The sequence below is a fragment of the Physeter macrocephalus genome, chromosome 4, assembly GCF_002837175.3.
Source record: "Physeter macrocephalus isolate SW-GA chromosome 4, ASM283717v5, whole genome shotgun sequence".
Classification (NCBI taxonomy): Eukaryota; Metazoa; Chordata; class Mammalia; order Artiodactyla; family Physeteridae; genus Physeter; species Physeter macrocephalus.
Window position 1 is genome coordinate 77,038,223 of NC_041217.1, and position 12,775 is coordinate 77,050,997.

At 38.9% G+C, this 12,775-nt stretch overlaps 1 protein-coding gene across 2 annotated transcripts in view; it reads right to left on the minus strand.

The window, feature by feature from the left end:
- The window catches only part of CHD1L (chromodomain helicase DNA binding protein 1 like), a 58,988-nt gene that overhangs the window by 28,793 nt on the left and 17,420 nt on the right, over window positions 1–12,775 (minus strand). For both annotated transcript variants that reach the window (XM_007119457.3, XM_007119458.4), the window contains 7 exons: window positions 11,550–11,656; window positions 10,872–10,986; window positions 10,204–10,235; window positions 6,519–6,600; window positions 2,630–2,792; window positions 1,155–1,310; window positions 293–385 (listed from right to left, as the gene is read on the minus strand). In XM_007119457.3, the coding sequence (XP_007119519.1) occupies window positions 293–385; window positions 1,155–1,310; window positions 2,630–2,792; window positions 6,519–6,600; window positions 10,204–10,235; window positions 10,872–10,986; window positions 11,550–11,656 (748 nt within the window). The remainder of the gene's footprint in view (window positions 1–292; window positions 386–1,154; window positions 1,311–2,629; window positions 2,793–6,518; window positions 6,601–10,203; window positions 10,236–10,871; window positions 10,987–11,549; window positions 11,657–12,775) is intronic.

Here is a 12,775-nt window from a genome sequence, read left to right on the forward strand (position 1 = left end):
GTCACTCCTCTGATTAAAATTCTGTTTTCCCATTGTGTCTAAAATAAAAATAAAATTACTTTAAAAAAAGAAAAGAAAAAAGAAAAACAAAGTCATAAGGGATGTTCAGGAGACAACTGAAGAAATCTGAATATGAACAATACATTAGATAACATCAACATAAAAAATTAACAGGAGAAAATGGGGGAAAATAGACAGTAAGTATAGGCAAATCTTTTGAAGAATTTTGCTGTGAAGTTGACCACAGAAATGACAACAAAAAGTAATGTGAGAAAAAAGCGCACTGCCTCACCATCAAATAAATATGGGTGATCCACACACTTTCGAAGCTGGGACAAGACATTCTGAAGTTTAACTTTCTTTGCCATCTCATTTTCAAACGCGTCTGAAATTTAAAAAAGAGAGAGAGAGATGGACTACTGGACAGCAACAGAAAAAACCCTGTAAGTTTCCATATATAACCTTACTCATTTCAATAATATATCTTTCAAACCTACATTAACTTCCCAAATTTCACTGAATCGCATTAAGAATTAATAGCACATCGATATAACGTTTTCTTAACCATCACCTTGTTTCAAGAAAGAAGCCTAACTATAAAACAAACTCAGGGGGTACTTTGTTACTCTTTTGCAGAATTCTAAATTTCCTTCTTCACTGCTATTCTGGAGCCAAGGGACAAAAATGTGCAAATTGAGAGTTCTGTCTATTCCTATCTCTCCTTCCCAGTCCCGATTCCTTCCAGATAGTATTGGGTCGGCCAAAAAGTTCATTTGGGTAACGTCTTACAGAAAAACCCAAACGAACTTTTTGACCAACCCAATATGATCTAACCAAAACATTTTGCAATGTGTTAAATATGTGTCAGGATAGGAAAATGAAAGGCATGACTGGGACACCTAGAAGAGTTTGCTTAACTAAAGGCAATAAGGAAAACCAGGAGCAGGGGGATGGGGAGGAAATTTCACAAATGCAACAACCAATAAAGTCTGAGTTATATTAAAGATACTCTGCAGCTGACCTGAATATTATTCAGAATACAAAATTCCATCCCATATTCTTGCTATACAAAGTGAGTGTGATTATAAAATATTTCCTTGCATGCAAATCACATCCTCATTTAGTTTCTAAATGGACAAGTGCCCTCTGATTACCTAGGTCTTTCATCAAAATGGCCTTGTAGTATTTTTTCTGCAGTGCTGACATGCCATGGTATATCACTACTTCCGTCTTCTTGGGAAGCTCTGTGGCTACCTCAGCTTTCACTCGCCTCAGCAGAAATGGCTGCAAGAGTTTGTAGAGTTCACTTGCTGTATGAGGGAAAAACACACACACACAAGTAGTGTGGGACAAAAGCAAGACCAAGGCAATGAATTACTAGAGAACATACAACAGTTTATTTTTGTTTCTCATTTTCATGCCAATTCTGGGTTCTAGGCCAGCACGGTAATTTTTCATAGTATTTCTTCCTTCACTGGGTTCTTTCCAACTCCTTCTGATTCTTATTAATAATCTCATTTGCATAGAGCTAGTCTGTTTCCAGGATACTTTTGCGTTTGATCAGCATAACAGCTCAGAAATGTAGGGCAATAGGTAATATTGTCTCTATTTGTATAACTAAGTTAAGTGAAGTTCAGAGGAATTAAACCCCTTATCCAAAGTCACATAGCTGGCTCTAATGTTGCTAGCACTCAAACTTAGTTCTTTGACTTCAATTCCCTTGTTCCTTCCCCAGCTGTCGTGAACTTCGAAAACTAGCCTAAATTGGAATTACATTGCATGTAGGATTGCCAGATATGGCAAATAAAAATACAAGTGCCCAGTTAAATTTGAATTTGATAAACAAATAATTTTTTTTAATATCAGTATGTCCTGTGTAATATTTGACTGGGTGTCACGTATTTTATCTAGCAACCCTAAACATGAGAACAATCAGAGCAGGTTCCCCAGGTAAATTTCAGCCTGTGGTGTGGGGATCTCTGCTGTGAGGAGCCTTTCCAACTCACACTCACCTAGTACATACATACCCACTAGTTGGCATGCCTACCACTTGCTTTGAATAATCATCCTGGGATAACATCACAGAGATAGACAGACAATTCTATGAGGCAGGTGGGCAAAGGTGCAAGAGGAAGAAGACTATGAATGGTGACTGTACAAACAAGGAAGGCTTTCCCCTGTACTTCCACCACCATCCATCCCAGACTTTTGGTTTTGGTGTGGTGTTAAAAGAAACACCAGTGCTGTGGAACGCTGAATGACAGTTTCAGACTATAGTACCTGCATACTTTTCTGCCTCCGGGAGTAGCACGAGAAGTTAACAATGTCCTTATAGAAATTACATATTGGAAAAAAAAGGTCTGCAAATCAGCAGATATTATTTCTTCTGAAAATGACCCAAATAAGCACGACTATAGAATCATGTAACAAATGAGTAAGAGAGTCATGAATAGCAGGAGCTGGAACAGCAGGAAGGCTCTGACATCACCTTATCTTTGTGCGGCTCTGTATCTCCCCGGAAGGTGTCCTTTGGTTATCGATTCTCTTTCTCGTCTATCTATAATCCTTATGCACTAGGGAAGTCTCTGGGCCAGACCTCTTGGGCATGATTTGTAAGAAGGGAACTTACCTGACTCAGACTCTTTCTCAATATCCTGGTAACGCTGAATGAAATCTTCCACCTGCTCCTTGGAAAAGAGATCAGGCTCCACAAAACTGAGGAGAGAGTAGAGCTCTCGAAGGCTGTTCTGGATGGGAGTTCCGGTCAACAGGAGACTGAAGACGACTGAAAACTCAAATATATAAATAAATAAAGTGAAAAATCCATAACCCTGGAAAGCAAGACTGAGTTACCCATCACAGCCTTTACAAAGAGAGGCATGATTTAATGAAATGACTAAAGGGACATGAAATCAGAAGGCTCAGGTTCAAAATGTATATAACTGTTTGATGTAGGAAATAATACCTCTTCAGTTTCAACTATAAGAAAGGGTAGGGCTTCCCTGGTGGCGCAGTGGTTGGGAGTCCGCCTGCCGATGCAGGGGACACGGGTTCGTGCCCCGGTCTGGGAGGATCCCACATGCCGCGGAGCGGCTGGGTCCGTGAGCCATGGCCGCTAAGCCTGCGCGTCCGGAGCCTGTGCTCCGCAACGGGAGAGGCCACAACAGTGAGAGGCCCGCGTACCACAAAAAAAAAAAAAAAAAAAAAGAAAAAAAGAAAAATAATCCTGTGAAGGAGATACCATTATAAGGTAAGTAAAATCACATTTTGAACTCTAAAGTACTGCATGAGTATTGAATATGGGTACTGTTATTCAATCTATGTGGGAATTCAAACACACAGCATATACCCAAGCAGTTTGAGAAGCCCAAAGCAATAGCAGCAGGACCCACCACTACAAGCAAGAAGCAAGAAGATCTCTTTTAAAAGAATGTCCTTTTGTAAAACTTTACAGGTGCAGCCAGTGCAAGGCATCAAGACTTCTGGACATTTCTGGACCATATAGAGTCCAAAATGGAAACAAACTCTTTAAATTTTGAGCAAAAGATGAGAACACCAAGAATAACAGACTAATGAAGTAAAAGGTTAGGAAAAACAATAACAATAGGTATTAGGTAAAGCAAAGGACAACCCCTGAACTAACATTAACAAGAACTTAGACGACTTGAGTTAAATAACACAGCACAAAGAGAAAGCCATATCCTATGTATATATGTTAAACGTCAAAATACATTATGTATAAGTGTATGTATCTATATAGATACACATATACACTGCACTTTGATATTTAAAGTAATATATTTTTATTTTTTAAATAATATATATGCGGTGGAGTAGGATTTTTGGTAGCTTTTACTTTTCTTCTTGTGTTTCTATATTTTGATTTGGGAGGGGGGTCATAAGAAGATAATGCTTTGGGGAATTCCCCGGCGGTCCAGTGGTTAGGACTCTGTGCTTTCACTGCCGAGGGTGCAGGTTCAATCCCTGGTCAGGGAACTAAGATCCCACAAGCCACACAGTGTGGCCAAAAATAAAAAAAATTAAATTAAATTAAAAAAAGGAGACAATGCTTTTGAAATAAGAAAAGGTGATAAATGAAACGACATAATCAATTAAAACTGATTTCAAAATCTTTCTTTGGGGGGGGCACTCTCCCTTTTTTCATTTCTTTTTAAATTGTCTAATCAATGCCCATTCATGCCTGCTCTGCTTGTAGGACAGTGTTTTCATAGTAGTTCAACAATAAAGGTTTCCAATAACCAAATCACATTTTTAAAATATGTGCTCACCAAGCAAAGAACTAAAGTGACCAAAATAATGAGGTCAACAAAGATAATCAAGGTTGTCAGTCACTAAAATCAACTTACACTATCACATGAGTTAACATTTTTATTCAAAGCAGTGTCCATTTTGGCATCAAAACTTATAATCAGGAAAAAAAAAAAAGAAGTCCAGAGATGGGGCTTCCCTGGTGGCGCAGTGGTTAAGAATCTGCCTGCCAATGCAGGGGACATGGGTTCAAGCCCTGGTCCAGGAAGATCCCACATGCCTCGGAGCAACTAAGCCCATGCGCCACAACTACTGAGCCTGTGCTCTAGAGCCTGCGAGGCACAACTACTGAGCCCGCGTGCCACAACTACTGAAGCCCACACGCCTAGAGCCCCTGCTCCGCAACAAGAGAAGCCACTGCAATGAGAAGCCCATGCAATGCAACAAAGAGTAACCCCCCCCTTCGCAGCAACTACAGAAAGCCTGCACGCAGCAACGAAGAACCAACGCAGCCAAATACAAATAAATAAATAAATTTATATACTAAAAATAAAGTCTGGAGACAACCTGTTTGTGTACAATATTTTGTAAACATTTTTGTATAAAATATTTTGCAAATATTTTCTACATTATTAAATATTCTTCTGCCTAATTTTTCATGGCAGCCTTACTTTGTAAGTGTACTGTATGCATATAGCATAAATTGTATAACCAATTCCTTATATTCACATTTAGGTTGCTTCCAACTTTTACAAACAAGCTCAAAACAACAGTAGGAAGGAGGAAAAGGCAGTACCCTTCTCCCCACCAATCAATAAATGTGAGTATTCAGATATAGAGAGCAGACTTGTGGTTGCCAAGGGGAAGGGTGGTGGGGGAGGGATAGAGTGGGAGTTTGGGATTAGCAGATACAAACTATTACATATAGAATCGATAAACAAGTTCCTACTGCATAAAACAGGGAACTCTATTCAATATCCTCTAATAAACCATAACAGAAAAGAAAAAAATGTAAATTATTAAAGTGAGTGTTTTGTTCTGACCAACTAGTTGTCTGCAATTCAAACCTCACCTAAAAAGGAATACTTAGATGATGCAGAACAATTTCCTCACTTAGCCCCTCTGAGCCTTAGTTTCCTTATGAGTAAGAAGAAAAGGCTCTGGAGCCGGCAACAGACTTTAGCTTCCCCCACTCCAAGCTCAGGGTCCTTTTACTATACCCACTTCTCTTCTCCCATTGTAAATCAGTAAATTGGCACGGTAGTTTATGAAGCAGTCTCTTATAAGGTTAGGCGCCAGGATATGACAACCTCTTGGGAAAGAGATACTGTTACGAGTCCCTAAAAAGAACGTAAAGGACACTACAGAGCAGAGGGGCCCCCATTAAGGGACAGTAATCTTTGAGATTGTGCTAATAATAGACAGTGGCCATATCTGCATTAACACTAAAAACTGCAACTTTTAGCCAATAAATATAGAATTAAAATCTAAGACCTTCTCCAAAACACCTCTAAATTTATTAATTGATCTATTTTAGGACAGAGACCAAAATTCAGTGATGGCCCCAGACATTCACACGTGGGGGGTCTCATGAATGAACAAGACTTTACTAGGTCAACAAGGAGAAGGGCACTTCATACTCACAAGCTGTTCCACTGGCTCCTCAGAAAAGAGGGCATATCTAGGGCTACAATGACATTTCTCATCTACTTTGCCGGAATGATGCCAGAGATTAAGAGAATGGAATAAGATCAAGGGTGTCATACTCAAAAGGATGACAAAGACAAGAGAGATTGGAGGAACTATTCAACGGTGTGAAATCAGTCTCTTCACAACTCCGTGAACTGTCAAATTTTTTAAACAGGTAAATGGGGGAGGGGTACAATATGTCACAAAAATATGTTTGTGACTGAAGACAGAAAAACTACAGTAAGATTATTTTTAAAGAAACTGCCTCTTTGAAGAAGATCAAAAAGACAGTTGAAACATTTCCAAAAATACAATGTATTTTCCTGGGGTAGAGTCTTACTCATTTGATAACCAGATTTTAGTAAACATCACCTCCTGTGTAAAAGACAAGAAGAAGTTAAGCCATATTAAGTACTACTTCTGTCACCATAAATGTTCACTGAGCCCTGCAGAAATCTCACTGAAAAAATATATTTCAACTGAATTGGCTCTATACAGGACTAAACTAATATTTTTTAAAAGGGAGTTATATAAAAGCTAAGAGTATCCTGGGAGTTTACCTCTGAAAGTGTCTTATGCAGCAAGGAGCTTTGGTTTTTCAATCTGTGAGCTTCATCCACAACAAGAACGCTCCAAGGGAAGCTGTGAGGGAAAAATCCAAGCTTTCAGTTTTATGTAACTCAAACATATATCTCACAACCAAAAGTCTTACTACAAAACCATGACTCTTGCTGGGAAGACTAATACCAAGTCCATTCTATTAGAAACACACCCAAATTGCCTTCTTATCTGAGAGCTAATCATGTACATAAGACAATCTGGATAAGGTAGTAAAATTAAGGAAATTTATGGGAAAGATCTATGCATTGAAGGCAGAAAGAAAGGAGTCGGAGACATAAAGAAAAAGAAAACGCTTATGACCACCTACTATGTGCCAGACACTCAGCTTGGGGCTTGAGGTATGTTATTTAAACCAAAAATATAAAGTGAGCAGACATTACTGTGCCCATTTTACCAACGCAGAGACTAAAGCTCAGAAAGGTAGATGACTTGGTCAAGGTCATAAAGCTAGTATGAGGCAGAACTGAGATTCAGACCCAGAAGAAAAGCCAAGAGACAGTGGTGTCACAGTAGCTAAAAAAGTATGATTTTAAGATGGGGACGTGGTGAACAGAATCAAATGTTACAGACAGTAGGATACATCATTGGCTCTGTTAATGTGGCAGTTGTTGGTAACTGTGCCAGAGCACTTCTGCAGCATAATAGTTACGACCACAAACTCTCAAGAGGTGGTAGTCATAAAAGCACATCCTCTGCATATACTCCTGGGAAGCTGTTTCTCCCACCAAAAAAATTCAAAAGATGGAAAAATATGTATGTATGAATATGTTCCAAGCTCCATTATTTAAAACAGCAAAAAATTGAAAATAATAATAATAGGTCCAATAATGGGTGACGAAATACAGCATTTTAAATGATAAATATGATTATAATATAAAGGCCTATATAACTAAAAAAGGTATTATATATCTTTTTCACAAATGTGAAAACCATGCAAAAAATAATAAAGTGGAAGTTATAAGGTTTTTAACTTTTTATTTCATCTGTAAACATTCTGTACTGCCATTACATTATTTTTATACTTAAAAAACTAAATGTATATACAAGTAAAGCAGAATATTGGGAAGACAGTAGGTTTGGAAATAAAAATCCCTCAAATATTAGAGGAAGATCTTGAGCAGAGGTTGGCCTTACGAGAAGGAAGCCTTCTTCCTCTGAGGTCACAAAGAAAATCCAAAAAATGGGTAAAAATCCAGCAGGAATTGGGATCATTCCTGCTGGGTAGCAGGACCAGGGGCTGCACTAAAGGATAACAAAGAATAAGAGTGCAACTGATGTTGGACACTGGTCATGAGATAAGGTGTGAAAGCAGCTGCAGTACAGTGCCTGGCTCCTGTTTGAATTACCATTCAAAATAAATTAGGTATTAATCTATTAAGATTATTATGGTATTATTAAGGTACTAAGAACTAGATATTCAGGTTTTTACACACCGCAAGCATCCAATAAAAAGTGTATTCAATGAAACAGACTTCAGGGAGGCAGATCTGGGCTCAGTGAAAGAAGGAGGTCAAGTCACTCATCAAAGGACACGCCAAGGGATGTTCCCTGGAGAGGATGAGGCAGAGGGAATTCCAGCACTGAACAGAAAGTGGGACAAAGTAACTTCTAGTCCCCTTGATCGAAAGATTTTGTAAGTCTGCTGTCAAAAACTGTTCCAATTTTTCATATTGTTACATGCACAGTCTCAGCTCTCTATGATAAGCCTCTTTAGGGCAAAGATTACATTACACTCCCTTGCTGTTCTCAGTGTGCAGTACAGTAATACAAAGTATAACCTTGCCAAATACATGAACCTAGTTGCAGGGCAGGAATAAAGAGGCAGACATAGAGAATGGACTTGAGGACACTGGGTGGGAGGGGGAAGCTGGGGTGAAGTGAGAGTAGCATCAACATAATATACACTACCGAATGTAAAATAGCTAGCTAGTGGGAAGCAGCAGCATAGCACAGGGAGATCAGCTGGGTGCTTTGTGACCACCTAGAGGGGTGGGATAGAGAGGGTGGGAGGGAGGCTCAAGAGGGAGGGGATATGGGGACATGTGTATGCATATGGCTGATTCACTTTGGTGTACAACAGAAACACAGTATTGTGAAACAACTACACTCCAATAAAGATCTATTAAAAAAAAAAGAATAAATCCGTGTTCTTAGAGTTCATACTAAGTAAACATTATAGATGTCTCTTTATTATTTAGGTTCTTAAATTCACCTGGAATGGATTGAAGGCAGAAAGACTGTATTGCTGCTGAAAATGTGAAACTCCAGTGCACCTAGATACTTTGTAAAGGTCTCTTATAAAGAAGCTCCCCAGCACTGAGTGGTGGGTTTGGATGTCTGTTTTGCCATTTACTAGCAATGTGCCCTAGGATGGATCACCTAATCTCTTACCTTTCTCATCTATAAAACGGATGATAATGCCCACCTTAGGGTTTTCACGAAGATTAAATAGGATAATTTATGTAAAGTACCCAATAACATCTATCTCCCAATCTTCTTGTCTTTTGAGACTTCCGATAATATTGCCTTGTATTATGGATATCTCTACCCTTCTTACCCCTCTACTGGAGTTTATGTCCTCTTAGCATCACTCTATGGTTTACTTTCCTGGTATTGCTGATAACTCCCAGAACATTGTCTTTCCAGGGGACAGATCTTCAATAAATATTAAGTTGGATATTAATAATAAAAAACTAGTGAGAGGGAATGCATATCCTTTTCCTAAGAAAAGTAAGGTAATATGCTTACTTAAATGAAACTTAAGCGAAACAAAACACTAGATGGAAGTCATGAAATCTGTGATTAAGCCTTTAGTGTTTGAAAATAAGATGAAAATAAAAATCCAACTCAGAAGAACCTGGATAGGAAATAACATTCAAAATATTGATAAAGCACTTTGAAAAGTTTCCAAATATTAAAGACGCAAACCCCACCTAACCATGTCATAACTACACATGCTATGGAGAATGAAACTCTGTCAACATAACTTCTTATTCACCTAAAACTAGCTCTCGTTTGATTTACATGGTGACTGTTGTCTTCACCACATACTGCAACACCTCATCCCTATTGCCAGGTAGTACTAAGAGTTACATCTACGTTTCCCGTACTTCACGAGCTGAGGAGAGGCCTGAAAGCCAATTCACTGGAAAGAAGTATACTTAAAAATCCCTTTCTAAAAAGCTAATTTTATAGCACTCACTGCTCTTTTAGGCTACTTCCAGGAAAAGGCTCAAATAATTCACCTGCTGTATTGTAGTAAAATCTCCACACTGCAGTCCTGAAAGGTGTCTGTGCAAGTTGTGATGTAAAGAATCTAGTATCTATTAACCACCCACCACGTATACCTTATCTTATTTAATCCTCACAACAAACATCCAAGGTAAAAATTTCATTATCCCCATTTTACAGATGAAGAAGCTGAGGTTCACAGAGGTTAAGTAATGACCCACAGATTTACACTTAATGAGTAGGGGGTTAGACTGTAAGACTCCTGCCACGCCGCACACCAGAGAAGACATGGATGACACATCAGGAAAAAACACAAAGTGCTAAAATGTGAAGTAAAGACATGACTTTCACAATACATTTAAGACAATTTCTGAAGTAGTGCAACATACTCACGACTTTAGAAACAATGCATCTTTCAAGCAAATCTGAAAAATTAAGGAAGACACATTACAAAGGCTGATATTGATATGACTCTGATATTAATAAGCTAGCTTTTTATTAACTCTCCTAAACTACAGGATTTAGCTAAGTCTTATTCATTCACTACTTAAGAAATTCTGAGCATAACTTCTAAGTAGCACCATCTTACAGACAAACAAAGGGAGGCATGAATGAGTGGAAGGTCTTGCTTACAGTGACCTGGACAGTCTTAGCTTGAAGAACAAGGACTTAAACAGGGACTGGAACTAAGTGTCTGGAACTAAGTGTCCTCCTTTCCCACCCTCCAGTAACAAGAGATGATGCCTCAGCCCAAAAGCCCTTTCCCCTGCCTGACTGCCTCCTTCTACTCATCGGCCAAGAGGCAGCTCAAGTAGTACCTACCTGGGAAGCCTTCCCCCTTGATCCACCAGGACAGAGAGGGAGAGATAGCTAACTAACTTGGAGCACAATGGTCTTTCGCTTCCTTTGCTCACAGCCTCTCTGTGAGAATCTAATAAAAGTAGACCTTCTTCTCAGAACAATATGAACCCTCAAAAAAAAATTAAATATAATTCCAGTAGATTCTACAACTTCTAAGGTCCCAGGTTAAGAGTTCTGGCTGTAGAAAAACAAACAGATACCTCATAGGTAGTTAGCAGCACATGAAAACGTGACTCCTGCCTTAGGTCTTGCTGTAGGTGGGCTCTCTCCTCCTTGTCACCTGAATATGTTACACAGGAAAGACCTGGAGCAAATCTGAATCCAAGAAAAGAGGTAGATGAACACAAACATAGAGCCGTGGAAAAGGGGTGCACGTCTGGAAAATTACTTTTCATGGAAGGATTGCAGATGTGCAGACCCCAGGATGCCCTGCAGTCAGAATGAGTCCTGGGACCCTGAAATCTTACCTACAGTAATGGGTAAACCTAAGGGTAAGTCCCCGTGTGAAGAGGGAGACGTGTCAGATAAACATCTAAAAGGGCCTTGTGTTAACTGTAAAAAGAAAACTATTTTTCCACATTTGTTACTTCCTATGAAGTGTCACTATATCACTATGAAAAAGATGGTTTCTTCCTTAGTTCAGCAAAATTTACTAAAAATGAGTACTGACCTTCAAATTGACAAAAGGTAACAATAACATCCATTGGACCCTCCCCCATCAGATCCTCAGTCTCTATCTACACTGCCTCATGTCAGTTTTCTGAAAGAAATAAACTCACTGCTTAGGACAATATGTTGTTTTATCATATTTCACATAGCACCTAGAAAACAAAACCTTAATGTGAAAAATAAAATTTCAGCAACATCTACTCTTGTACCTCTCCATCTCTTCTTTCCAGTTGCTCAAAACAGACAAGGGACAAAGAATCAGAAATGGTCCTTCATCATTTAATCTTCCCGCCAAGTAAATGAAGAGAGCAATAGTCTGGAACACAGAAAAGGAAGGCGGTTTTGACCACATTTCCACATGAGAAACAACGATAAAGTTCCCACAACCTTGTAGAGAACACTTACAATCGCATCAAAAATAATAAAACACAAACACAAATTGTTGTAGAAGACTTGCTTTTACAAAAAACAAAAATAATGTACAATCCTCCACACATTAGGAGAGTCACCCATTCCTAGAGTGAAATCAGGTAAGCCTCAATATGACTCCCAAAGAAATTTATGGTATTCAATTACATCAATAGTCAACAAGCAATGGTACTCAAAATTTATGTAACTGAACCTTTTATACAAAGGAAAACATCAGGAAAGACAATAGAAATCAATGAAAACAATGCAAATGATGCACAAGGTCAGGAATCCTCTAAAAACATAAGGTAAGAAGTATCAAGACTTGACTGCAAAGAGGCCCAACCATGTGGTGGCCAGGATCTCCTAAGAGATGATGTTTTCCTTCCTCCCTCCATGTGCATTGATGGTGCACCTTGTATTTACTAGGCACTATTCTGAGCTCTGGTATATAACAGTGAACAAAACAAACAAAACTAGTTCTCCTGGGGCACACACTCCAGTGAGGAAAACAAACAATAATATAGCCTCATAAACTCAGGTCAGGGTCTAAACTGAAAATCTTTGTAAAGCCCAATAGCCTATTTTAGGATATGGCTGTACACACTTTTGACCAGAAAATTTTCTTTAAAAGGTTGCTGTGATATACAGAGAAAATAGCACTCTTTTATAAAACAAAAAGTTTGAGGGCCCACCATCCCCAATGGCTGAACTGTTTCTTAGAAAAATCTATCCTAAGGATACAATACAAAATCCTAAGAAAGCTATACAAGCCCAGAGATGTTCACATAGAGGTTAATTTAAATATCACAAAAGAGGGGAACTCTCCATTCCTCATCTGTAGAACATTCAAGTAAATTATGATCAATTCTCTTGATGGACCATTATGCAGCCAATAGAAAATAATCACTATGAAGAATATAAGATATAAAGAATAGGGGGCTTCCCTGGTGGCGCAGTGGTTGAGAGTTCGCCTGCCGATGCAGGGGACGCAGGTTCGTGCCCCGGTCTGGGAAGATCCCACGTG